The sequence below is a fragment of the Xenopus tropicalis genome, chromosome 7 (genome assembly GCF_000004195.4).
Source record: "Xenopus tropicalis strain Nigerian chromosome 7, UCB_Xtro_10.0, whole genome shotgun sequence".
NCBI lineage: Eukaryota > Metazoa > Chordata > Amphibia > Anura > Pipidae > Xenopus > Xenopus tropicalis.
Window position 1 is genome coordinate 99,752,336 of NC_030683.2, and position 27,076 is coordinate 99,779,411.

Sequence of the window (27,076 nt, forward strand, 5' to 3'; positions counted from 1 at the left end):
TCACTGCACTGAATAAACTCTTCACAGCCCAAGATGGGCAGTACCATGTAATGTCAATTATAATTTCCGAACAAAGCTCTCCATTTTTTTCCCCACAGAACAGCTGGAAAACTCTGTGTAGTACAGGCACAGGATCTGTTATCCAAAAACCCACTATCCAGAAATCTCCAAGTTAAAGTAAGGTCATCTCCTATAGACTTGATTGTAATCAAATAATTCAAATTTTTAAAAATGGTTTCCTTTTTCTATGTAATAGTAAATCAGTACCTTGCACTTATCTCAGTTAAGATATAAAGAATCCTTATTGTAGGCAAAACAATCCTACTGGGTTTATTTAATAGTTACATGATTTTCTAGTAGACTTGGGGTATGGCAATCTAAATTACAGAAAGATCCCTTATCTGGAAAACTCCAGGTCCCAAACTTTGGATAAAAGGTCTCATACCTGTACTAGTAGTTGATGCTTCCAGTATATATACCGGAGGTTCAACAGAGAATAAATGTCTGCGGTTATTATATGTATAAGAAACACTGTCCTACAGTGTTGGGGCTTCTTACTTTGAAAAACAAACTTTTGCAAATGATAGAAAAGATATTTTCAGGAGGGAAATATTCATATTATGCATTGTAGGACCCATTATCCAGAATGCTCGGGACCAAGGGTATTCCGGATAAGGGGTCATTCCGTATTTTGAATCTCCATACCTTAAGTCTACTAAAAAAATCAGTAAAATATTAATAAACCCAATAGGATTATTTTGCCTCCAATAAGGATTAATTATATCTTAGTTGGGATCAAATACAAGGCAGTGTTTTATTATTACAGAGAAAAAGGAAATTGGTTTAAAAAATCTGAATTATTTGATTAAAATGGAGTCTATGAGAGACAGACTTTCCATAATTCTGAGCTTTCTGGATAATGGGTTTCCGGATAACAGATCCCATACCTGTATCTGGCAAAAAACCCTTGCTAAAAAGGAATGTTACCAGACACTGGGTGGTACTACTCAATAGGCCATGCAAAAGGGCTTATTTGTTGTGGTAAGCATTGCTGCCTTGCAGCTTCTGGAGTCCTGGGTTTGATCACAGCCAGGGCACTAACTGAACGTATTCTGTTCAGACATGATGCAATTTTTTTATGCCTATCTAAAATTTTAATAAGTACATAAGGGTTTTTTTTTTATTTGCCATTTTATACAAGCTGCAACTCCAGCATATGCACCTTTAGAATAAGGCACATCAAAGCTATTTATACTGAATTTGTGTCCTACTGAAAACTCTTTGGTCTTTTACACACTACAGCTTTAAATGTTATAAATAATAAATTATGCCAATTCTTGTGATAAAAAAAATAACATTTGCTTGTTGCTATAAGTCTGTCTACTAGCCATTTCCCTGACCGCAAGCAAACTGCCATCTCAGAGACAAAGGAAAGGAAAGGTGTAGTTTGCTCCTCTAATAAAGATGTCAGACTATAAAATAATATCTCGTAAATGATCTATGCTTAGTCAGGCTTGTGAATCGCTATAAACAGTTTATATGGATCACAAGCAAGCTCATTTGTATAACACATTGAGTGCCTTGCTTCATGTTTTACACTAGGTATATCAACTATAGCACCCCTCAGGTAAGCTGCACTGCAGAGACAATACTTTGTGCATACAGTAGAATAAGGCATCATATTTTATCATCTAGATACTAAGAGAATATATTCACACTTCATTGACTCGTGGCAGTGGCACTGAAAAAAAAAAAAAACATACTGTGAGGTCTACTGCCATGCAATTTGCTAACATCACAAACGCCGGCACTTTTTATCAAAGCTACCATTAAGCTTACATGTCCTGCCAAAGGAGCTAGGAATACAAAGCATGCGCATGACATGGTGAGAACAGATACTACATCATTATGCTAGCAAGGTGCAAAGGACATGAGATGGAAAGGTGGACATCAGAGCAGGCCTGGCCCTATATTTGTAGCTACCAATCCGCTTTTAATGTTGTGCCAGTTAAATTAGAGAGGAACAGTACACATAAAATGTAGAAGAGCACTGCCTGCCAAAAAAAGCAGGATTTACATATTTGGCAACAACTTAAAACACAAGAGTACAGAGGATTTATGTTGTATTTTGAATTATGTATTTATGTAAAAAAAAAAAAAAAAAACTTAAGTGAGAGGTGTCACTGAAAAATTGATAGAGATGATAAGAGCTGAACGAAGGCACTGGATATTTACTGTTAATCATTAATGAAAAGGGTTATAAGGAGTGATCACATTTAGAACATACACAATTATAAGAGGTTGGAAGTAAAAATATTGTAGGTTACTGTGCAAAAATGATCCTAAAAAAAGATTCTAAAAGGGATTAGGGAAACAGTGATGGTTTGGAAGTTGGCAACCATGGATTGGTAGCAGCATTATCATAGATACAGGGCTTATTTGACTGTAAAGAGGAGGATTTGAGATCATCCGTGGATTATAATCCGAGAACCAATCTGAGGGGCACAAAGTGCCCAAAGTAAAACTGACACTGGACAGTTTAATTGGCAAGGTGGAGAACTGGTGAGTTCCAAGCTGACATTGATGAACTTTCAATAGGTTTTTATCTGGAAGATGGACAAACTGTTCTGCAACAGAAGAAAAGTTAAATTGGCCAAAATCTGCAAAGGGGATTTATGTATGCCACATTCCCATTACTTCTACTTGGCCTTTTTCAGTCTTAAATATATCCTGCTGCCCTAATCTACCGCACCTGTAGCCAGTTATATTTGCACTCACAGTGTGTGTTAATCCTTCCTTGAGTCTACCTTATAGCCATGTGGTATTCCCTATAATTTTTTGCTTGTCAAATGCTGCCATCAATTATTTACGCAAAGATTCATACAGGCTCTACCTCCATGTAATAGTTACATAGTTACTACATAGGGTTGAAAAAAGACCAGAGTCCATCAAGTTTAACCCATTCAAGTAAACCCAGCACCCACAAGCCACACCTACCAATCTATACACTCACATACATAAACTATATATACAACCACTAACACTAACTGTAGATATTAGTATCACAATAGCCTTGGATATTCTGATTGTTCAAGAACTCATCCAGGCCCCTCTTAAGGCATTAACAGAATCTGCCATTACCACATCTCTAGGAAGGGCATTCCACAACCTCACTGCCCTCACTGTGAAAAACCACCTACGCTGCTTCAAATGGAAGCTCCGTTCCTCTAATCTAAAGGGGTGACCTCTGGTGTGTTGATCGTTTTTATGGGAAAAAACAACATCCCCATCTGCCTATAATCCCCTCTAATGTACTTGTACAGAGTAATCATGTCCCCTCGCAAGCGCCTCTTTTCGAAGAAAACAACCCCAACCTCGCATGGCTGGAACTAGGAGGTTAGGTGGCATTATTGGGAGCCTATGGTTTCAGAATCTACCCGAGAAGAGCAACGTCAAAGAGTATAAAAGTTGTTTGTTTTGATTTTAGGAACAAGAGCCTTTACATTTTCAGGAATAGAGAGAAGGGGACTCTGCCCTCTGTCTGATTTGCAAGTGTTACTAGAAGGACATGGCTATGCCATAAGCCATGGAAGCCTTAGTTTAAAACAAGATATTTTCAAAAATTCTTTTACACAAGTAGAAGGCATTTGTATAGAAACACTATTGTGACGCAACAGCACATTGCATTATACATAAGAAAAACAATTATGTATAATTAACAGCTCTTAGGGCACAGACATTAGGAGAAAACAATAAAAGGGTTGACACAATAACAGAAAGCTACAGCAATCAACCAGTGATCCAACTAGTGATTCAAATGATCCAATCAGAATCACACAAAGTTTTAGGGGCCAACACTCTTGGTCAGATGCATCTAACAAAGTAGGACAGCCTCCAAGGATTTTTACAGTTACAAATGCTATGGTTTTTTTTAAAAGCTATGTTCTTTCCAATAAATGAGAAAGAGTAGGGGTTGAAAAGTTGAGTTAAGGCCACATAACCTTAAATGAGTTTGAGTGTTGTGCTATCTAGAGCAATAATACAATTTTAAAAGGTGAATACATGTGTGTGTGTGCGTGAGTGTGTGAGAGTGGGGGTGTATTCACCTTTCCTTGTCCTTCCCTTAACATTCATAGCCAATGCAATTCAGCAAACTCGTACTTTTTTAAGAGGTATCATTGCTCAATATTCAGGGATGCCAAGGTTGCATAGTCATTAGTTGACATGCTCACAATTAAGGGCTCTGCCACATGCCAGTCTTATCAAGTATCTAAAGCGCAATTAATACAATTGATTTTGTTTCTGGACAAGATGTGGAAGTGTGCTGATATTTTGTCCTATCTGATTAAAAGTAAGTTAGCAACACTGGCAGGAATCCACTTTTAAATTTTTCCTTGGACCTGAATCTGCACTTATCCGTCTGGTTAAGTTTCAGAGAAAAAGAAAGAGACATGTCAGTACTTCCCATCCTGAAGGGCTTCCCAGAGACTTGTATCTTTTACAACTTCCTAATCTCAGCAGAACTTTTACTTTCCCCTTTGAAACAAAGAATAAAAAACTTCATATCATTAAAGCAATGCTAACAAGCTTGGCAGTTTATAAGGGAAATAATGGGTCCCCAACCAGTGCTCTCTTTCTACCCATCTCCTCACCAGCAGAGTGATTAGAGAGCTTAAAACACATTATTAAGATTTGGCACAGTACAGCTTGCTCTTAAACTGCAGTAGCTTTACCTGAAAAATCTTTGCACTATATTAAATTGGGGATGAATATGTTCTTGGGTAATACCTCAAAATTTACTACAAAAAAATAATACATTAAGTCTGTGTAAAAGCAGAAAGAGCATGTGAAAAAGAGAAATGTGTATGCTTGAAATAGAGAGGGTGCAGGTATAACAGAGAGACTGTGTATGTTTATAAGTTAATGCAAGAACGAGAGAGAAGGCATGTGCGTGTGCACATAAAGTGACCACATATGTATCTTTATTTGTGTAGTACTTTGCTTTATAATACAATGTCATTCAGTGGCTACTAAAGAAAATAAAGTGCTGTCTTGTATAAAAAAGGGCATTGACTTAAGGGATGAAAACATAATTTTACCTCTTTATAGGTCCCTGGTAAGGCCTCACCTTGAGTATGCAGTGCAGTTTTGGGCTTCAGTCCTTAAAGGGGAAGGAAAGGCTAAGTCACTTGGGGGTGCTAAAATGTTAAGCACCCCCAAGTGACTTGAATCGCTTACCTCGTACCCCGGGCTGGTGCCCCTATTAGGAGAAAACCGCACCAGCCCGGGGCACCTGGGGCGATGCGCTTCCTCCTTCCTTTCCCTTAGACTCCGAGTCCGGCGCATGCGCAGTAGAGTGAAAAAGCCGACTTCTCTGTTAAAGTTGGGCTTTTCACTCTAATGCGCGCGCAGCGAGAGAGGAAGGAGGAAGCGATCGCTGCTACCCCGGGGCTGGTGCTGTTTTCTCCATACAGGGGCACCAGCCCGGGGTAGAAGGTAAGCGATCTAAGTCACTTGGGGGTGCCTAACATTTTGGCACCCCCAAGTGACTTAGCCTTTCCTTCTTCTTTAAGAAGGATATTAATGAGCTGGAGAGTGTGCAGAGACGCGCAACTAAACTAGTAAAGGGGATGGAAGATTTAAGCTATGAGGTTGTACAAGGGATTATAGGCAGATAAGGGGGTGTTCTTTTCTCCCATAAAAAATGATCAACGCACCAGAGGCCACCCCTTTATATTAGAGGAACGGCGCTTTCATTTGAAGCAGCGTAGGTGGTTTTTCACAGTGAGGGCAGTGAGGTTATGGAATGCCCTTCTTAGTGATGATGTAATAGCAGATTGTGTTAATTTGTGATACTTATATCTACAGTTAGTATTAATGTTTGTATATATATATATATATATATATATATATATAGCCAGTTGGTGCACACCACTAACAATGATTATACCTGGGTGCAAGAGCAAATATAGTACAATAAGACAAAAAAGTGTCAACACTTTTTTGTCTTATTATATATATATATATATATATATATATATATATATATAGTTTGTGTATGTGTTGGTATAGATTGGTAAGTATAGGTTGTGTGTGCTGGGTTTAATTAAGTGGCACAGGAAGGAGGACATATTTATAAATGCACACAAATATATCAGGGAATGTTCCTTAAGAAGGATTTCAGCAATAAAATTCCAGTGGTAGGAAGCAGGAATAAAAAGGTTTAAGATAGGATTCAACGCAAAAAGTGAATCTGAGGGGATATCCAGGAATGCACATAGACGTAAGTAAAGAAATGTAGTAAAATGTGGAGCACTAAAGGTTAACAAAGTAAGTTTATCTTTGCTTGACAGGGTGCCACGATAAAGGTTTTAGCAGGTTCACCCTTAGGGGAGAGTGGGAGAATTCTTACTGCAATGTTCAAGGCTGATTGCAATGGGGAGAGGTTGGTTACTTGTATGTAAGTTGTCTCAGCAGCAAAGAATAAAGGCAAAAATAAGACTTCTAGTAGTTGGTTGAAAAATCAACAGGCTTGGGCACTGGCATTAATATGATTAAGAAGGAAATTTAGAAGTCCAAAGATCACTCCCAGACAAAATGCAGAATCAAAAGGGTTAATTAGCATGGCATGAGAAGTAAGTGTGAAATGTAGAGCAGGTCCATGTTAAAAAGAGATGTGATTATTGTCGCGAGCAACTAATCTCCCTGCAATGCCATCCCACCGGCTAGAATGTAAATCACCAGTGGGATGACATACGCGGCATCACAATTTGCCTTGAGAGGAAACTTCAGGCGACTTCGGCAAATCATGGTGCCGCTTATGCCATCCCACCGGCGATTCACATTCTAGCCGGTGGGATGGAATTGCGGGGAGATTAGTCGCCCGCGACAACGAAGATTTGTCGGGCGGCCACTAATCTCCCCGTGTGTGACTGCCCTCGGGGAGGTAATGTCCCACATAGAGATTAGTAGCCCATGACAGATCTCTGCTTATATTTCTAATAATATTTAATCCTGTCTGAACTGTTATTGTACTTTAAAAAAATATATATATATATTTGAAAATCTCAGAGTATAGTGGCCCATTCATGAGACTTTTTTTCTGGCAAACTGGATGGTGATTTTATCAATGTGCGTTACCATTACTAAATAACTGTTTCTCTGCCTCAGCATGACTACTGAGCAGTAAGTGGCAGCCGTTACTTGTAAACTGTCGCTGTTGTATTGAAAATAAATATATTCAGGCCTTGCACTTCAATTAGAGCTCAGATATTTATCGTACGCCTCTAATTTTATTGGAGTGAATTTTTCTAGCACAGAAGTTCATTTTTTTTCTGAATATTTTTTACATTCCTTTCAGTGGAATTTGGCTAATTTACGCTTGCCCTGTTAAGCTGTGGCACATGACATTTTTATACATATACAGAATTTCCATAATTGAGAGAACTTGCTGAATTTAGTTTTATGTAATGCTCACTGCAAAGCAGGTGGCAACAATCCTAGGCAGAGTCAATAATTTTAAACAGAAATATAGAACAGAAAAAACTAACTATCTTCTATCATGATATTAACTAGACACAACAATATCTATGTATTACAATGAAGCTTGACATTGAAGTAAGTGTTTTCATCTTAAAGGTAAAAAAAAAACAGAAATGAATAAAAGAAGAGCATATTTTGTATATGGCAGTATACTCTCTCACAAGGCCTCAAACTTAAACTGAATACAGTATGAGATAAGCTATTAAAAGGACATCAGTTCAATCTGTAATAAATGTTCTGAAACGGAGTGTGTTACCAGGCTCCCAAATCACCCCCTGTGGCCCAATAAGTGTCAGTGCTTTGTCTCCTCTATTGCAAGGGTTACTCATAGAGCAGGTGAATTATATGACAAACACTGTGATGTAGTAGGAAAGTGAAGGGTATGATATGCAGCGTTTGTCTGAGCTACTACTTCTTGTGGCTTCATTCTGAATGTATCCTTGTGGAATAGGCACTGATCTTGACTTCCAGTAATATGCACTGAATATAAAAAGTTTACACACCTCGGCACAATGGCAGTTAATTAAAAAAAAAAAAAAAAAAAATAAAGAAAATCCTGTCAGAACTTATTCCAACTTTTATTACAGCACTCAGTCTTTTTGGGTAAGAGTCTATCAGTTTGGCATATCTGGACTTGCCAATTTTTGTATTGCCTGGCAATTTTTAGCAATTTTTTCCAGATCTGTCTAATTGTAAGTGCACAGCTCTCTTCAAGTCAACCCACAGATTTTCAGCTGAATTAAAGTCTGGGCTCTGGCTGGGCCGTTCCAGAACACTGATCTGAATGAAGCCATTGCTTTGTTGATTTAGATGTATGCTCTGGTTCATTGTCATGTTTACCTTGACGTGGTATGGTGGCTTACTAATCTTATGATCATAATTTTGTAACTAATAACCCCTGTTTTTGTAAATGCATTAGCATAGATAATTTACTTATGAACCAGGGAATGTGCATTGATCAACCCCCCTTTCTTTTTTGTATGAAAGCTGAAGATCCTCTTCATCTTCAGCTTTCTAGCAGATGCCTGAAGGTTGTGTGACAAAATAGACTGATACTTGGATCTATTCATAATTCCATCCACTTTGACTAAAGCACAAGTTCCTGCATTTTGCTCCCTTTAAAGGAGTAAGAAAGGTAAAAACTAAGTAAGCTTTATCAGAAAGGTCTATGTAAATAGAGCCATAAGCACTCACAGAAACACTGCACTGAGTTCTCTGTCAAAAGATTTGTTGTGTCTGTTTTCTTGTGCCAGAGACAAGCAACTCTCTCCTCTCTCCTGCTCCCCCCTCCCTCAAGAATGCTAAGAACTCACTCCCCCCCCCTTAGGAATGTGGATCTGAGCCAATCAGCAGGAAGCTTCCTCATAGTCTTGCAAACTGGGCATGTACACCTTGGCGCAGGAGCAAGGCATCATTGGAACTTTCTTTACAGAGCTCAGCATTTTTTCTTCCTGTGAACGGGAGAAATATGGGGAGACTTAAGAGCACCATTGAAAGAACTGAAGCTATGCCTGCAGCTTGAGATATATCTTTATTAGCCTTTCCTTCTCCTTGAAAATGCCTCACTGTGTGTTGTTCTTGTGATGATGTGCTGTGTTATTTTTGCACCAAACATACCTTTTGGAATTATGGCCAAATAGTTCAACCTTGGTCTCAAAAGACCATAATATATTTTTCCACATTATTTGGGGTGACTGGGTATGCCTTTTTGCAAAGTTTAGCCACCGGGCTTGGGTGTTTTGCGTTGTGAGTAAAGGCTTTTGACTTGCTACCCTACCCCACAACCAAGACATATGAAGAATATAACTGCTTACTGCCATGTGTAGGGAACAACCAGTAGTTGCCAAAAATCCTAATCTTGGTACAGTCACTGTGCCATATTTTCTCCACTGTTGATGACTGGCTTCACAGTGCTCCATATAATGCTTCATTAATTTGGATACTTTGTTTGTACCCCTGTCCTGATTGATTCCATCCAATGATAAACCCCCCTTCATGAAGATTCTTTGTGGACCATGGCTTTTGGAGTATGAGACCAAGAGGAATAACTCTACAGGAAGTCATACTTCTGAGCTCAAACAGAGCCATTTTAATTGATGGCATGTGTATACTAATTACCATTTGAGATGAGACTGAATGTTATTGGTTGATTATGAATGCACCCATATCCTTGATTATTAAAGGAGAAGGAAAGGCTAATAAAGAGTTAATCTCAAGCTGCAGGCATACCTTCAGTTCTCTCAATAGTGCCCTTAAAGGAGAAGGAAAGGCTAAGTCACTTGGGGGTGCTAAAATGTTAAGTCGCTTACCTCGCACCCCGGGCTGGTACCCCTGTTAGGAGAAAACAGCACCAGCCCGGGGTACCTGGAGCGATGCGCTTCCTCCTTCCAGTTTAGTTTCGCTGCGACTAACACAATAGGCGCATGCGCAGTAGAGTGAAAAGCCAACTTCTCTGTTAAAGTTCGGCTTTTCACTCTACTGCGCATGCGCACGCAGCGCTACAGGAAGGAGGAAGCGCTACAGGTACCCCAGGCTAGTGCTGTTCTCTCTGAACAGGGGCACCAGCCCGGGGTAAAAGGTAAGCGATTCAAGTCACTTGGGGGTGCCTAACATTTTAGTTGTTACCTTTCTTTCTCCTTTAAAGGGTGTGCGCAGTAATGCAACTTGGTTCTTGATTATTGCTTTTTCTTCTTTCACTATAGACTAATGGCAGATGTGGCGTTTGTCGTATATTTTTGGTAAGCCGAAAATCGTATTCCGAAAATAGCGCCATACGCCTCCTACCTGTGCCTGCACACGAATGAATGAATGAAATACGCTCGGGTGCAGGTACATGTAGCTGATATCCACTGAAGATATGAAGTCTCACTTTTTTTGCGGATATGGGCTACATGTGCCTGCACCCGAGCGTATTTCATTCATTCCGGTACAGGCACAGGTAGGAGGCGTATGGCGCTATTTTTCGGCAATCGATTTTCGACTTGCCGAAAATATACGCCAAATGCCACGTCTGATTTGTTTTCAACTTCTTTGTATAGATGGCAAATTTTGCAATAAAGGTGGAATAAGTTTTGAGTTTTTTTTTAATGAAACAATAGCCTGCCATTTTGCAAGGGTACAATTTGCCCTAACCTTTGACAACTGGAGTCTATGGATACACCTCACAAAGCCAATATTCTGTTAGATCCCTGACTATTTGGGCTGTCTGATATGAGGACAGGTGTGTTTCCTTTTATATTTTTGTATACTTTGCAGCAAGTTACGTTCTGAAGGTGAAAATCTTTATCCTTTCTAGCAGACCTAAGGCGCATTTGTTTCTACTAGAACATATCCTTCGGCAAAAGCCAATTTATGGGGGCAGAGCAGAGTGTGATCAAGTTGTTTTGGAAATAATATATAGGTTTGATTTTATGCACAGGGAATGTATTCAGGATTAGTTTTATTGTTATAATATGTTATCCTCACCCTCGCTTTAGGCTTCTGTCACAAGGATGACTTATACTGCTGCATTATGACAGGCAATACATTCACTTCTACAGTAGAGAGAACGAGTATACTATTTTGTAACTACTACAAGTTTTAGGAGAAGGTATGAGGAGACAAGACTACAAAAACATAGTCACTACCATCTTGGGCAGCCTCGTGGTAACTGGTACAATATGAAAAATGGCATTAAACTCTCAACAGCATAATTACTTTGTGGGAAGTCTATAGAGATCTAAAAAGGTTGCCAATGGTCAAAAAAAATATATTATGCTCAAACTGTATTAAAGTAAAATATTCCTTGTGATACGGACGGGCAGGGATTGAATTCAGTTATTAAATTATATAAAAAAAAACATTGTATAATATACACACATTATAAATAATAGATATAGGCATGGGACCTGTTATTCAGAATGTTCAGGACCTGGTGTTTTCCAGATAAGGGATCTTTCTTTAATTTGGATCTCCATACCTTAAATATCGGAATTGTTTTGCCTCCAATAAGTTTTAATTATATCTTAGTTAGGATCAAGTACAAGATACTGTTTTGAATAAAATAGAGTCAATGGGAGATGGCCTTCCCATAATTTCTGCTTTCTGGATAATGGGTTCCCAGATAATGGATCCTTCACCTGCAATACTTATTAACAATAAACTATTTCCAATGGCAGGGCATAGTGTGCCCTGTTTCTTATGGTTTCTTTTGTACTTTGGATCTTGTACACCCCTTGTTGCACAAACAGCTATGTCTGCTCATGTATACAGTGCTGCATTATTTTTGGGTGGCATGCTTTTTTCATTCAGCGCAAGGTGCAAATTGCATCCATTCGACCTTGCTTAGAAGTTACTTAGAATTCTTGCTAAAGAATTAAAGAGTAGCATCGTATAAGCAATTCTTACTGCCTCCTAGCATCTATCCAGCCCTGTTTCATTATCACTTAAGCTGGCACACAATTAATATTAGTGCTTATAATCCACACAAAAGTTTAAAGAATCTTATCTGGCAACCATATCACAACACTTAGGGGCTGATTTACTAAGACACGATTTCGAATCCGAATTGGAAGCGACGTTTTCTGTAATTTTGCGATTTTTTTGTATTTTTTCGGCGTCTTTACGATTTTTGCGTAAAAACGCGAGTTTTTCGTAGCCATTACGAAAGTTGCGCAAAGTCGCGCCTTTTTCGTAGCGTTAAAACTCAAAAGGCACGACGTTTCGCGCAAGTTTTAACGCTACGAAAAACTCGCGTTTTTACGCAAAAATCGTAAAGACGCCGCAAAAATCGCAAAAAATACGAAAAAATCGCAAAATTACCGATCATTACGAAAAAAACGCAATCGCACGCATTCGGCCCGTTCGTGGGTTAGTAAATGTGCCCCATAGGGTAAATCCCCACAAGATTAATTGTCAGCCTGCACTTATTGGCAGGTGTACCCGAAAGCATTGAATATGCCTGGGTGCAGGCACACATAGCCAATATCTGCCAGCAAACACAAAGTCTTGCATTAGTTGGCAGACATTGGCTAAGTGTGCCTGCACCCGGAAGCATTGTTCGCTGCCGGGGACAATTAGAAGATTTTTCAAGCGTCACCAGATAGGTGTAGTGCAGATAGGGACAGTAAAACAATGCTGTCAATTGCAGATGAATTTACAAGGAATTTCTGTCAGTGAGTGGCTACATAAAGCAAACGGTCTTCATTACAGTTTATTAGTAATTTGGACTGCAGAAGAACTGTTATATAGGTATTCTCTTACAAAACAATGAAGAGGAAACCAGCAGGCAAAGGTTCTCAGACATGATGCCCATTAGAAAAGGTTAAAATATCAAACCACTGCATTCAGTGAGGCTCCCTTGGGTAGAGACACACAGGGCAGACTGAAATCAATTAACTCTTGAGTTGCAATTCAGTGTGATGGAACCACACTCCTGTGGATACACACCAAGACACACACTGTAATTCTAGGCTGATATAGTAGACTGCATGCTTAAAACCCTTTCTAGTCTGAGTTTTGTCAGAAAGTTTAAAGTTTACCTTTACAAACTTAAAAATAGATAGAAAATGTTTTTTTTTTGTGCTACAAAAGCAACTTTTATTAAACTGTAAAAACTGGGTTGAATTAAATAAACTTTTCCTAACGGCTTCATGTTCCCTTTCCTTTAACTAACCAATCAATACCATAGTTCCACAGAGAGAATGCTGTGTTCCCTTTGATTGAACCTTGGTGGAAGCTCTTAGGAAGACAGCATTCACATATTATTTGAATTATTAACAGACATCCAATATTTTTCCCTCGTGGGTCTGTCCTAAAGTTGAAAAAGTTTTTTATCCACATTATGCCAAACTTTAGAGTGAACTGGTACCTGCTTGCATTGTCTTTTGTGTGCTTCCAATATGGTTCAGTTATAGTTCAGACAAATGGTCCAGAAAATATGCACTAACAGTTTTCTATTAAAGTCTAAGTTGACACAAAAGTCATGGTAGGACTATGAGGCAACACACAAATGTCAGCAAGAAAACGCATGTAGAGATTTATGATCAGAGTGGCACTCCCTACTGTACTTTGCCTGGGATCAATCTGGGCAACCCATTTCTTCTCTATGATGTTAGGAATTTGCCTAGTGTATGTTAAAATTAGTTAAAAACAACACAATTTCTTATTTCCCTTGCTGATTGTGGTTTTACCGTGTTACACATAGTACAAATACAGCAATAAATATTTGACATACTAAAAAAAGACTTACCTCCCATCCTTCCATCTCCAACCCCTTCTTCCCATAGATGTCATAAATTGCTCTTGATTGAGGGTCACTGAGCACTGGGGAATAAATGCAAATAGACAATTTAACATACAGAATGCTTATATAAGTTGAAGTATCAAGGCAAAAACATGCACAATTAAACAACAACCACATTATGAAAACATAACTATCTATAGGACTTGGTTTATCTAAAGTTGGCCTTAAATATATTTATATATATAAAAATAGGAAGGTCAAAGAACTGCTGGAGTAGATGGTGTAGAACATGATAAAGGAAAACCAAACAAATTGTGAGATGAGGTAAGGAACTGGATACACAGAGAGGGTCCCACCAACAGAAAAGCACAAGCACAGGTAGCCAAAAATGTTAGTGCCTAGGAAAAAAAAGTAAAAGAAATACAGAAACCATTTACCGAAATAAAGAGAAAACATGTGAAATACAAAAAAAAAACACCTTGCTTTCTCCTTTTAACAAGACCTACAGTATAAGCGCATATGATGCACATCCCGAAACATTATTGCTATGACCGTACTGGGAAACATACATTTGTACCAGAGCATGACACTGAGAGCGAATGTTACAGGGACAAGGTCTTGTTAATCTTAAAGTGGCAACTTGATGGGTGAACTTTAAGAAGCCATGATAAAGCTTCTGTTTGCCCTCGGTATTCATAGATCCCTTGCTGATACATTCACCTTTGCTAGGCCATATCTATGGCCCTTCATTATGCTTTTTCCAGTGAATTAACTCCCCACACTGATCCATATGATGAAGCACACTTGCACATTTCTGCTCCTGTATTCTATGGTTCTGTCTGAACAAAAATGCTTTATGGCAGGGATATTCAAACAGCCTCCATCCTGCAGCTCAGCAATAGCTTAAAAGGAGAACAAAACCCTAAAGATGAATATGGCTAAAAATGCCATATATTATATATGAAATGGACTGCACAAGCTTGAAGTTTCAGCATCTCTATACTTGTAATGATATAGGTCTTTACAGTTGTCACAGGAACTCCCCATCTTGGATTCTGTTTTGTCCAGGACAGTGCACTGAGCAGCTAAGCTTAGGGGTCATTTACATTTTTAAGCAGAAAATGAGGCCGGCCTGTCATATAAACTGATGCTACATGTCTGAATATTCGATTCTGATGCTAATTGCGCTGGCTTCAGAGATGCCATGTAATATAAATCTGAATGAATCAGCTTGATACTGTTACATTTATAGTCTATATATACAGTATATTGTTGGTCCCTAAGCCTGACAGCAGCACAGAGCATGTGCAGAGCACTACTGGGGCATCTTCAGAGGCACAGATCTTCCCTGATAAAGGGTCATAGTTGCCTTGAGCTGGTACATACTGGTACATAATGTATAATATTTCTAGCATATTTCTATAGTTAAACTTTAGTTCTCCTTTAACAACAATTCTTTGTCCCAGGTTGTGGCTATTTATGTACATAAAACATTGACAGCTTTGTAAATGCACTCCAAAGGTTAACTACCATCACTATTTAAAAGAAAAAAAAAAGGCTAGCTTACTTTAACCAAATGCTGAATGCTGGGATTGGCTATCTATAGCTGAAGGCCAGTAGCAATGCTGCTGTGCACTTGGCATCCAAAACACAGCATGTCTCCCAATGGCTGCTACAGACAGGGATCTAAGGGCAAATGGATGCCCGTGTCTCGACCACATGCTGCACCCATCCCCTGCAAGCACAACTTTCACCCATTGGGTGCAATTTACTAACCAGAGCATATCTACAGTAATTTTGCAGCTGATAGATTGGAATTGTGCAAAGGAACTTTGCTTTGTGGTAAAATAAACATGGTAGACTGAACTCCTTTCTAAAAGGAGAGTAAAGGAGGCCATACATTGGTGATAAAAGGTGCTGATGGACTGTGACAGCAGCTTATTGGCCTGTGTAAGGGGCCCTCTGACGAGCTGGCCTGACCCATATCTGGCCAAATGTTGGTGAGGCTATAAAGCAACAAGTTAATGTGCAATGGAGGCAACCATTAAATCCATATGTATTCTGAAACAGTGAGCATCTTTGAATTGCATCTACAGAGTAGCCAGTTTGTACAGGCCCCCAGGTGACCCAAATAATGAATAAATTGTCTGAAAATATAAGAATGCAAACACTGGCCCTTTAGTAGCTACATGTACAACAAACAGTTGATTTGTCAGGATAATCGACTATTCAAAATAGTTCAACTGGTGCCGAGCGGATCAACGGGCACACACAGCCTGGTATCTCGTCACCATGGCGCAGAGCGAGCATTTTCATTTTAATGGGACACATAATTTCTATTCAGTTATTTCTCTTAAATCTACAAACGTGGATAAAATATGCTGTAGCAAGAAGAAGAAGGGGGAAAAAAAAGCACTTGACAAAGGCTGTGACTATTGAAGATAGCAGCACATAATCAGAGAAAGACTATTTAGATCAAAACCGCTCTGCAAATTGATTTTTGTACATCTGCCATGGATGGGTACATTAAGTCTGATAAGAATGTATTGTCTTTACATTAATTTATCATCCTGCTCATTCTAGCTGTTGCACCAGCCATTAAAAACACATTTCTAGGCAAGATAGTAAACAGGGATACAGGCTCCTGACACACTTCTACTGTTCAGAGTCCTCAGTCTATAGAACAAAATGCCTTGCCCGACTAATTATATGAGAATGACTTCTGTGCATCAACAACAGCCTATTTTTTTTCTAAATATTGCTGATTTGTCTGCAGACAGGAAAAATTCTGCTTCAGGAGGTAATCACCCTTCAATGCCACACGTGAAACTTGGGGGTTTAAAATTGCACCGTTAACACATCACTTAACATTTGTCATTGATCCAATGTTTTTTTATCTCCTCTTTTCATAAAGCAAAAAAGCACTTGGATAAGGGTAGTGTAATCATGTTGCTTTAATTGAAGCTATAAGAAACTAATTTTCTCAATTACGCCTTGTAGGCTAGACAAACATAAATAGTTCCTGTCCTACTGAGTGATGGTTGCATCTTCTCTTACCAATACTTTTTTTTGGTCTTCTTTGTAAAAAAATAAAAAAACATTTTGAAGCTTATCACATTTTGAATTACAACAAAAATGCCTTAAAAAAAGTTCCCGTTCAGCTTATTTTTCCTCGTTATAACAAAAAAAGTACTTTGCAACAGTCTGGTCTGCGCAGACAGTGTAATAAAATCTTTAATTATTGCAGCATCCAGTGCGCACGGCAATGAGGATATTGCTTTCATTTCAACTTCCCCCAGTTTTCATAATTGCAACTCGACAGAGTTATGCATAGCACAGAAAAAAATAAATTGCAGAATTATAAGCGAAATGTCAGCAAACTACAAAAACATATATATAAAAAAAAAAATAAAAATAATAAAAAAAAAATATATATATATATATAGGCATGTAGAACACAGAGCACTCATGGGACTTAAATTATGAACAAAAATTTAATGGTGTAAGCCAACGTTTCGGTTCTACACAGAGGAACTTATAAAACACTATTAAAACATCCCAAACAGTTCCCCAACTGTTTGACTGTAAAAAAAAAAGTTTTTGCTTTGACCTAATTACAGACTGTTAAGTTGGCCATACACAGTCCAATTTTAACTGCCGATATCAGCCCTTTAGACCAATTCGGCAGCTTATCTGCCCCGTTTATGGGCTCGAACGTCAGGCCTGCCTGACCGACATCTAGACTGAAATCGGACAGATCTTGATAAAGCAGGTTTGATTTTTCTGTTGGTTGGTTCTGTAGGTGGGCATATCGGGAGAAGATCCGCTCGCTTGCCAATCTCGCCAAACAAGCGGAACTTACAGTGTATGGTAACCTTTAGTTTGCCAGTTCACTTAAAAATAAGCAGATAGCAAAATCTACTGTACTATTCGCCGATTCCCATGGGATCTGATTATTTGGCACACAGGCTTAATGATCAGGTCCTGTGTAATGTGGACAGACAATTAACACTGATCTGAAATTTAGGTACTGAGTTCACTTAACTGACAACCCTAATGACTGGATAAGAATAATGAAGCATATATCTGTTTGAAAGGTGTATGGGTAGTGGAAATTCTCAGTATGGACAGATAAACTGCCTACTGAGAGGATAGCAGGGTAGGCTGTAGGGACGGCTTCCCTACTCACCTAGGTGACAAAGTGACAAACGTGCCAAAACTGGTAACACCGCTCAACAAATTTCATCTAACGCATAATACTGCAACAGGGTTTTCAGTCAAAGTGTACACCTTGGATCCAGCAGTACTCTGCTTTAAATCGGTGGTTCACCTTTAAGTCTTTTTTTTTTTTTTTGTAGTATGTAATTAAATGTCCTATTCCTAGCATCTTTGCAATTGGTCTCCATTATTTATTCTTTATTGTTTTTAATCACCTTCCCCTTCTGCCTCTTTCAAGCTTTCAAATGGGGGTCATTGACCCCGACAGCCAAAAACTATTACTCGGAGAGGTTACAATTTTATTGCTATTGTTGCTTTTTATTACTTACCTTTCTAGACAAGCTCTCTCCTATTCATATTCCTATCACTAGTTTAAAACGCTGCCTGCTTGCTAGGGTAATATAAGACCCTAGCAACCAGATGGCTGCTGAAACGACAAATTGGAAAGCTGCTGAACAAAAAGCTAAAACAACTGAAAGATCTTAAAAAATGAAGACCAATTGCAAACTGTTTTAGAATATCAATGTTTATGTCATACTAAAAGATAATTAAAAGGTGAGCTACCCATTTAAATGGTCAGGCAAGAGTCTAAATTATGAACATAACTGAACTGGCCAACCATACTATACTAAACTACATTCTCATTTCGATCTACTACTATATCTGTTAATTAAGTGTTTTTTGCCTTGTTGAGTGCCCAAGACTTGCTATGACTACCAAATATCTCTTGTATCATAAAAAAATGAGGCTAATGAAAATAGTAGCAAGCAGACAGAAGAAAAAATAGTGTCTTGCAGGAAAAACAATATGCATTTACTTCTTAATATTCCCAAAATTAAATATTTTATTTAACAATTAAAAAAGGTTTTAGTGTCCCTTGAATTTTAAGTAATGAAATGTGGGTATTTATCTGTGAATGTTTAAAATATGTTACATATAAGCAACATGACTTAAAGCATTGCTGCCCCTCCCTATCTGAGACATAGTCTGGGAGACAGCTTTATAGGAATTGCAAAATAAAGCAGCCTCTCAATAACACTAACATCTCCGCGTCTTAGGTTTCAATGTTTTATTGTCAGATAAACAATAATTCTGTACACATATCTTTCCAAACAAATGCTTCATTTCCTGCCATTTCTGGAGTCTATGAAAGTCAGTGGATAGCTATCCATCTCAAGTCAGCTCAATGATTTATGTATTCAGGGAGGAGGGGGGTGATGAATAGGCTGTTTGTGCTGACACTTCAGGGTTAAGAAATCCCAATTGTTGAAATAATTCTCTGCATGTGGTATGGGCTTTCTCATTCCGTGACCCTCACGTTACTGACCTCTCTCAATTTAGATGTAATCATTTTAGTAATTAGTCAGATTGCTAATTTCCACGAGCAGATATTGATTTCTCGGAGACCTAGGTGAGGCGAAAGGTCTAAAACCTGCCATCATCTTAAAAACCCTCAAAGGAACGTCTCTCTCGCCAGACACACAATTCAAGTACTGCAAGAAAATTCAATATCTGCCACCCCGGCAGTTTCAGCAATTCTTAAATATCCACCGACCTTCATAAGCCTGGTGAACAAGGTTAAAGAGTTGCTCCGCTTGTTTTTTCAGCTCTGGGTCTCTGTGCTTGTCTGGATGGTATAACATACACAGCCTGCGGTAGGATGCCTTTAGTTCCTCCTGAGTAGCCTACAAAAAAATATAAAAATATGATCAATGGAAAGGATGACTTTATCAGGTCACACAAGCCTTAAAGGGCCAGTGCTATCAAATAAATGGAGATTAAATGGGAAATATATAGATAGTTTAAAAGCAGCCTGCATACAAGATTCTCCTTCATTGATAGTTAGCAACTTTCCTCAAAAATAAATATCTTTAGTCCCTTACACCCAAGTCATAAATATTGATTAGCTAAAGTTCAAATAAAAACAATGGTTTTGAGACTGCGCTGCACAGGCTTTTTCTTTGATTGGGTATGGAAGCTTAGCCATGTTATGATCAAAAACTGATCACCCCACGTTTGTATGTCCCTACATTATTCTTCTTTATACTTTATGTTATTACATGAACAAGCTAGTACACACATACAATTAATGTGAGAAACTCAAACTGTAAGCTCTTTTGGGCAGGGCCCTCTTTGCTTCTTGTATAGGTTATTAGCTGCTTTGTGCATAAACTTATATGTTCAATGTATACATCCACAGAGCACAGTATTTTGGCACTTTATAAATACGTAAAAATAATAATAATTTCAGGTGCACTTTTCTGATGGCCTTTTGTGTGACAGAATACTTGTAGTAATATAATATGTTGTGTTTAATGTTATACTAATATAATATGTAGTAGACACACATCCTCAAGAACTACAGAGTCCCCCACAGCCTGACAAAAGGACATGGACATGCTCTCAGATGCTGCCAGTTACATATTCTTAGTAACCAACTCACAATATCCACCACACATACAAAATATTCTCATTACATGGCAGCATATGTTTTCAAATTATAATAATCGGTGCTGCTGCATCAGTTTCTGTAACAGATGAAACCTTTGGCTACCCAAAGGCTGCATATTTTCAACTTATGCCATTCAATGGAGCTTCACAGCAAAAGACTAAGAAGGAAATTAATGACTCCAATAACAGTAATACTAATACAAAATACAATAATTGGTGCAGAGAAATGGACACTGATGACTTGTTTTGTTAACAAAGAATTTTCTCAGCATCCACAGCTCACTGAACTCAGTAGGAAGGTTCTCCAGATAAGGTTGGATTTGCTCAACTCAATGCAGCTTCTTGTCATTTACCCATGGAATAAATAAAACATAATGCCCTGTAGGTATGTTCTAGCCTACAGCTGCCTTTATGTACATCTGAGGCAATATATATCCACAAGGGTACATGCTAGCAGTGTGAGAAAATATTTTAGTCACCCCAATGTAATTCACACAGTGTGCTTCCTAAGCTCACAATCACCAATTCATAAAGATTCAACTTATTCTTCAAGCTTTAATGTTCCTTTAGCAGCAAGGTTCCTTTTTTGCTGCAGCACTTGCAATGCACCATCACTTTACACTGAGCATTTTTCAGCAGAAACTCTGTTATTTGAGAAGGTATTTGACAAGGCGAACAAAGAATTCATCTTCAAATAAACGGAGGAATAAAAAAATGAAATACTATAAAGCATTTATCTTTAGACAGATTACAGTTACAAACTACACCGGAATCTTACGGAACATGCTGCTGCTATTTCAAGCTTTTTCCTTATTAATGAAATCTATCGCAGAACAACGGGGTCTGCTTGGGAATGCGGATATGTTAATCCATTGTTCTCGTTTCATATCACTATTGGCTTTCCCTTTTGTTTCTCTGCTCATGAAAAGGAAACCAGATGAGAGAGGAGTGTGATATCTTGTGCCAGAGCGACCTTCTTTAATCAAATTAATGATAAATGGCTTAATGTGCTATTGATTAAGTCGTAGAAACTAACAGTTTCATTTTTCATAAATATGTTCGATAAAATGTAAGATTGGGCCCTTAATCTTAGCTGAATAGCTAAGGTCATTGGCTCAATATTTTATGAGTGATAACAGCTCTCCCTAACCTGCACAGAGATACTGACAACCTATCACCATGTTAAGATATATAGAGATCACTGTCTGTGCCTTGATAGCTCATCTTTATTTGTAACTGTGGTCTCTTAAAACCACCACTAGGTCATTTAAACTTTAAAAGAACATACTGTATTTACATACAGATTTATGGTGCCAATTTGGGTCCTTCAGACCGATTTGGCAGCTTATCTGTCTGTGTATGGGGCCCTCTGATGGGCCTCCACAGCTGATATCTAGCTGAAAATCATCCAAATGTTGACTGGGCAGGCTGTCAGATCCAGGATCGCATCAGCTCATTGATGCGGTCCTTGCTCTGATGGCTCCTATTTGTTTTTTTATAATCCAATCATTTGGCACTTTGCCCTGCAAGTAGCCCCTGAAGGCAGAGTTCTTGATACTCTTAGAATGGAGTGTAAGGAACTGCACCTTTCTCTACAAGCAACTATACTGTATATTCATAGAGGGAGAGTTGGGGGTAACACAAGGGCACCCCAAGGACTGCCATGTTTCTTGAGTCAAATTTTTATTCCAGAGCAAGATGCAGAGCACAGAACAAGTCATGGATGTTTGTGCTTAATACACATGGTTCTGCACCCCTTAGTGCTTCTGCAGTATTATTATACTTCCCCATATACTTTACTGTTTTCACAGAATATTTTCATTTATTAGTGGTAGCCACAGTATTGCCACCCTATACTGTATTAATTTGTTTAAAAGAAGCTAGATATACTGAACAAAAGGGTCAGTTTCAGTGCACCCACAATTGTTTTAGAGAGGATATGCCCATTGTTTTTCAGGTCTGCAAGGTACTGTGTGGATAGGAAAATGTAAATAGGATAGGATGTTAAGTTTTTTGTTGTTGTAAAAGCACAACTGCTTAAAAAAATCACCAAGTACATACAAGCCCCTAGAAACCCACTGGTAATGTTATTGTTATTCTGTGACAGAAGCCTAAGCTAAGATGCTAAAAAGCAAAAGCACCCACTATGGAGGGCAGATAAAAGATAATCTGCACCCAAGAGCGACAGCTGGCCTTGTAAAGCCCAACCACAATGATGTTACATACAAACAGTAGGTCGCTAGGTCCAGTAATACACAGCCAACCTCCCCAATAACCCTGGCTTTATATTGTAGGTGATTAGGATTACAAGTCAGCTGACACTCAATTATGGGGCTTATGTGCCTCTTTGATAACTGCAGATACAAATCAATAGTAAAAACATTATACAGAATAAACCAATAAATAACTGCTTTTGGAAATTCAAATAAAGAAAATACAGAAAAGGCGAAAAATGAGAAACAAAACATAAAAAGGATTTAAGTTATTCTGAAGCAAATACGACTACACATTATTACAGAAAAAGAATTAAAGACACATAAAGGGGCAGATTTATCAAAATGTGAGATTGGAGCTCACCCTAAAAAAATTTCAACCATTTTCCATTGATTCCCATGGGTTCTTTAGAAGATAATTTATCAATGGGTAAAAGTTAGAGTTCACCATTTGATAAATACACTTCTAAAAATCCCAAGGAATCAACAGAAAGTGGGTGAATTTTTCTGTGGCAAACCCAGAAATCATAAGGAAAAAAAAAACAAATAAAGTAAATGCCATCATATATAAACTATTTCTAAAGGCATATGGTCTTACGGAAGGTTTTAGCAGCCAAAGGCAAAACATTACTATGGATGACCTTAGAAGCATTTTAAAGATGCACCAGTTTGAGTCCTATCATCACATTATTTGGTAATGAGTTTGTATGCTCAGAAATGCAGCTCTGTAGCTGGAGAAAACACGAGACGATATCTTGGGAAATTATATGGAACAGCTCTATTCCACTTCATTATCGGATTCTACATATCATTCTGAATTTTTCTGACAAACCTAAGTTTGAGAGTATGATTTGATATAGACATATATATATATATATATATATATATATATATATATATATATATATATATATATATATATATATATATATATATATATATATATATATATATATATATATCTAGTAGCTTATGTACTATTTACTGTAATTTATAGGCAGAAGTCATTGATGGGTATTGTGAGCACCTAAAAGTACCAGGCCTCATAAAAATGGCTTGTATTCATAGATTTTATAAGCTTTATACCTGATTTAAATTGTTATTATGTTTTTATTATAAACAACATCACTGGTATACAATATCAAAGTATTATATAGCCAAAAACTCAAGCCACATTCTATTTATTCCTATGGGATTTTTAGAAGCATATTCATCAATGGGTGAAAGTTAGAATTCCCCAATCGATAAATACACTTCTAAAAATCCCATAGGAATGAATAGAACATAGGAACGTTTGTGTGTATTAAACGCTAAACTCACATTTTGATAAATCTGCCCCTAACGGAGAAGACACATGGGGCGATTAGTCACTGCAACTTTTAAAAAATCATTACAGAAAAAAAGGAACAATGTTTTGCAATTTTGAATTATTTGATCAATATGCAGTCTATAAGAAATGCCCTTTCCATAATTTAGAGCTTCCTGGATAACAGGTTTCTGAATACGGTATTCCCTACCCGTATAATATATTCATTGAGTATATATGTAGTTACAATACTATAATTTGGTGGGAGATGTTTGGTCCATCTGCATAAGGTTAAAAAAGAAGGACAGGCAAAGTCACTTGGGGGTGCCAAAATGTTAGGCACCCCCAAGTGACTTTAATCGCTTACCTTGTACCCCGGGCTGGTGCCCCTGTTAGGAGAAAAGAGCACCAGCCCGGGGTACCTGTAGCGAGCACTTCCTCCTTCCTACTCGCGTTGCTGCTGTTTTTTCGGGACAGGCGCGAACCAGGAAGGAGGAAGTGCTGGCAGCTACCCCGGGCTGGTGCTGTTCTCTCTGAACAGGGGAACCAGCCCGGGGTAAAAGGTAGGCTATTGAAGTCACTTGGGGGTGCCTAAAATTTTGGCACCCCCAAGTGACTGACTTTCCTTCTCCTTTAAGTGGTTGCTTTCTATGTCCTGTTGTGTTCTTAATTTTTAGATTAGTGCAGCTGACTTTATTGACTTTGTGTTTTTCCACAAGTAGTTTAGGGAATTCTTCTTATCATTATTATCGGACACCTTCCCAAGAATTTGGGTTGTATAATGTGTGGCTTGTAATAACGGGAATGTGTTATAACTTGATATAATAAATTAAAAGTTAAAAAGGGAAAACTTTTGTCATTTGTAAGAACTTTATTTTGTGGATCTATGTTTTCACCAATATCTGAAAACAGGGCTAGTAATGCCACTTGAAAAAGTATTACCTGTCCATGGACGATATGCCGATAAGTATGGAGAAAGCCAAATATACAGTGTACGAACAGCCCTGCCTGATATTTATGTATAAAGAAGGGGTTGCCATTCTTTTCATATAGGGTGCGTGTTGTCAGTCTATTGTGTTGCATTTTCAGTGTTTCTTTCCCTACTAAAGGTTGATTCTACTTTTTTGTATTCTTTTCTGTTTAATAAGTTAATTGCACTGTTTGTTTGTCGTTGTTGAAACAAGCTGATCTGGGCTCTGCCACTATCCATATATAAATTTTATGTTGTCTATATATGTGTTGTATCTATATAATCTATATTATTTAGTTTAGATCTTTAAAACAAACACAGTAGGGCATCATTTAAAGTTTACATAAAAATAAGGGAAGAAAATAATTGTATTTAGATGCCTAAAAATGATATTAGCTTTATTCCAGTTTTGTGTTTCTTAATGATTTTTTTTTTTTTTTTACAGGTTTTAGATATTAGTCACAATTCAGTACAAAGTCACCATATTGTGCTATCAAGTACCTCTTTAAGAATTATCATTATAACAAATTATGCTTTTTTTAACACCCTGAAATGTATCATGAACATAAATTATGGGAGTTACTCACTCGTGAAATTTGTGTAATAGCAACACTAGCCTGTTAGGTGGGTGATATAGCAGGGCCCAATCAAAGGACATTCACAAAGTTTCTTGTATGTATACACACAACTTGTGCCTCAGGCCAAGGGGCATATTTGACCTGCTTTGATGAATTATGTGCAATGTGAAAAGTACAGGACAATCAGACACAAGAGAGCCCTGGAATTAGCAACTGCCTTGAGGAGGTATTATGTTTAGTATTCCCTTGCCATACTTCACCTACTTGCATAACTGATGTGCAACATTAATGCTGTTTTTAAGCTTTGCACCAGAAATTACACTATTTTCACCTTGAACAGTGTTGCAAATCGAGCACGATGTATACTAACGAATCAGTTGCTAAGTATGCTAATTGGCAGGTGTCCACTATTTAACCATAATGCAACCCTGAGACAATTGTCACTATAGCTTAAGAAACAGTGATGTAAGCTGGGTACCCTTTAAAAAAACTGAATTTTTTTGGGGGGGTAGAAGGTGGGACCGAAGCCCTGGAGTTGGCGGCTTACATAAATTCCACTATTTGCCAGCCTGGAGAATGCGAACCATAGGAATGAACTGCATGAAAGTCACTCTGGCATCTCTGGAGTATTATGTATGCCATATTTTGTGCAGTTTTCAACTCCACCGGCCAGATGGTAAATCATACAAGCCCTCTTAGCATTATATAACATGTTGAGCACAATTCACAACTGGATTGTTATTTTCTAGAAAAAGAGTAGGCTTGGAGAGCTGCCAGTCTCCAACACTTTAACAGGCATGTTTGCTTATATAGCATGGGTTGAGATGAACATGAGAATGAGAGTGCCCTCATATACATATATATATACATATATATATATATATATATATTGAACTTCTACACTATTAATAGATTCTTTCTACTTCCACATAGATAACTGGTATGCATGATCCCTACATCTGAACTATAACTGAATGTTTTCACCACAGATTTGTCAAGCACATTAAAACATATGGGGGGTAAGTAATTTTTTAAATTGTTTCTTCCCTATAATCAGGACATTTTAGTTACAAAAAAACCCCACAAGATGCCGCCTTTATGCAGATCATTCTATGCCTGGAACAAGGCCTGAGCAAATGTCATTTAAGAGTCTCGAGTTTTGAATTTCGAATTGTGCCAAGCATGAAGGTTGAAGCAATAGAATATTGTCATTCAAATTTTCTTATTTGTTTGAGAAGATGAACAGCCATCCTTTACTGTACTGTCTGTACTTCCTCTGCTGAGCGTTGCCTTTGCCAAATAAAACTCATTGTGAGAGCATAATGAATGCAAACTACTAATGAGCAACCCATAGTAAAAGCAGCAGAGAATTATTAGCACTGGGGAAAAGGAGTACTCCTAAAGCGAAATGGAAGAGTAGAATATGCCTGCTGTAAAATGTCTAATGCAGATAAAGCACACTGGGATAATATAGGGCAACTATATTACCTTATTTCGTTGGGTGGTGATATTAGTATTATGACCTCGGTTAGAAGCCAAATGTCTCTGAATTTTCAGGGTCTTTCAAAATTTTTT

At 38.0% G+C, this 27,076-nt stretch overlaps 1 protein-coding gene across 1 annotated transcript in view; it reads right to left on the reverse strand.

Moving 5' to 3' along the window:
• dnajc11 (DnaJ heat shock protein family (Hsp40) member C11) overlaps nucleotides 1-27,076 on the reverse strand; it is a 121,193-nt gene that overhangs the window by 71,510 nt on the left and 22,607 nt on the right. The window contains 2 exon segments of the mRNA NM_001079115.1: nucleotides 13,772-13,845; nucleotides 19,539-19,668. Coding sequence (NP_001072583.1) covers nucleotides 13,772-13,845; nucleotides 19,539-19,668 — 204 coding nt within the window.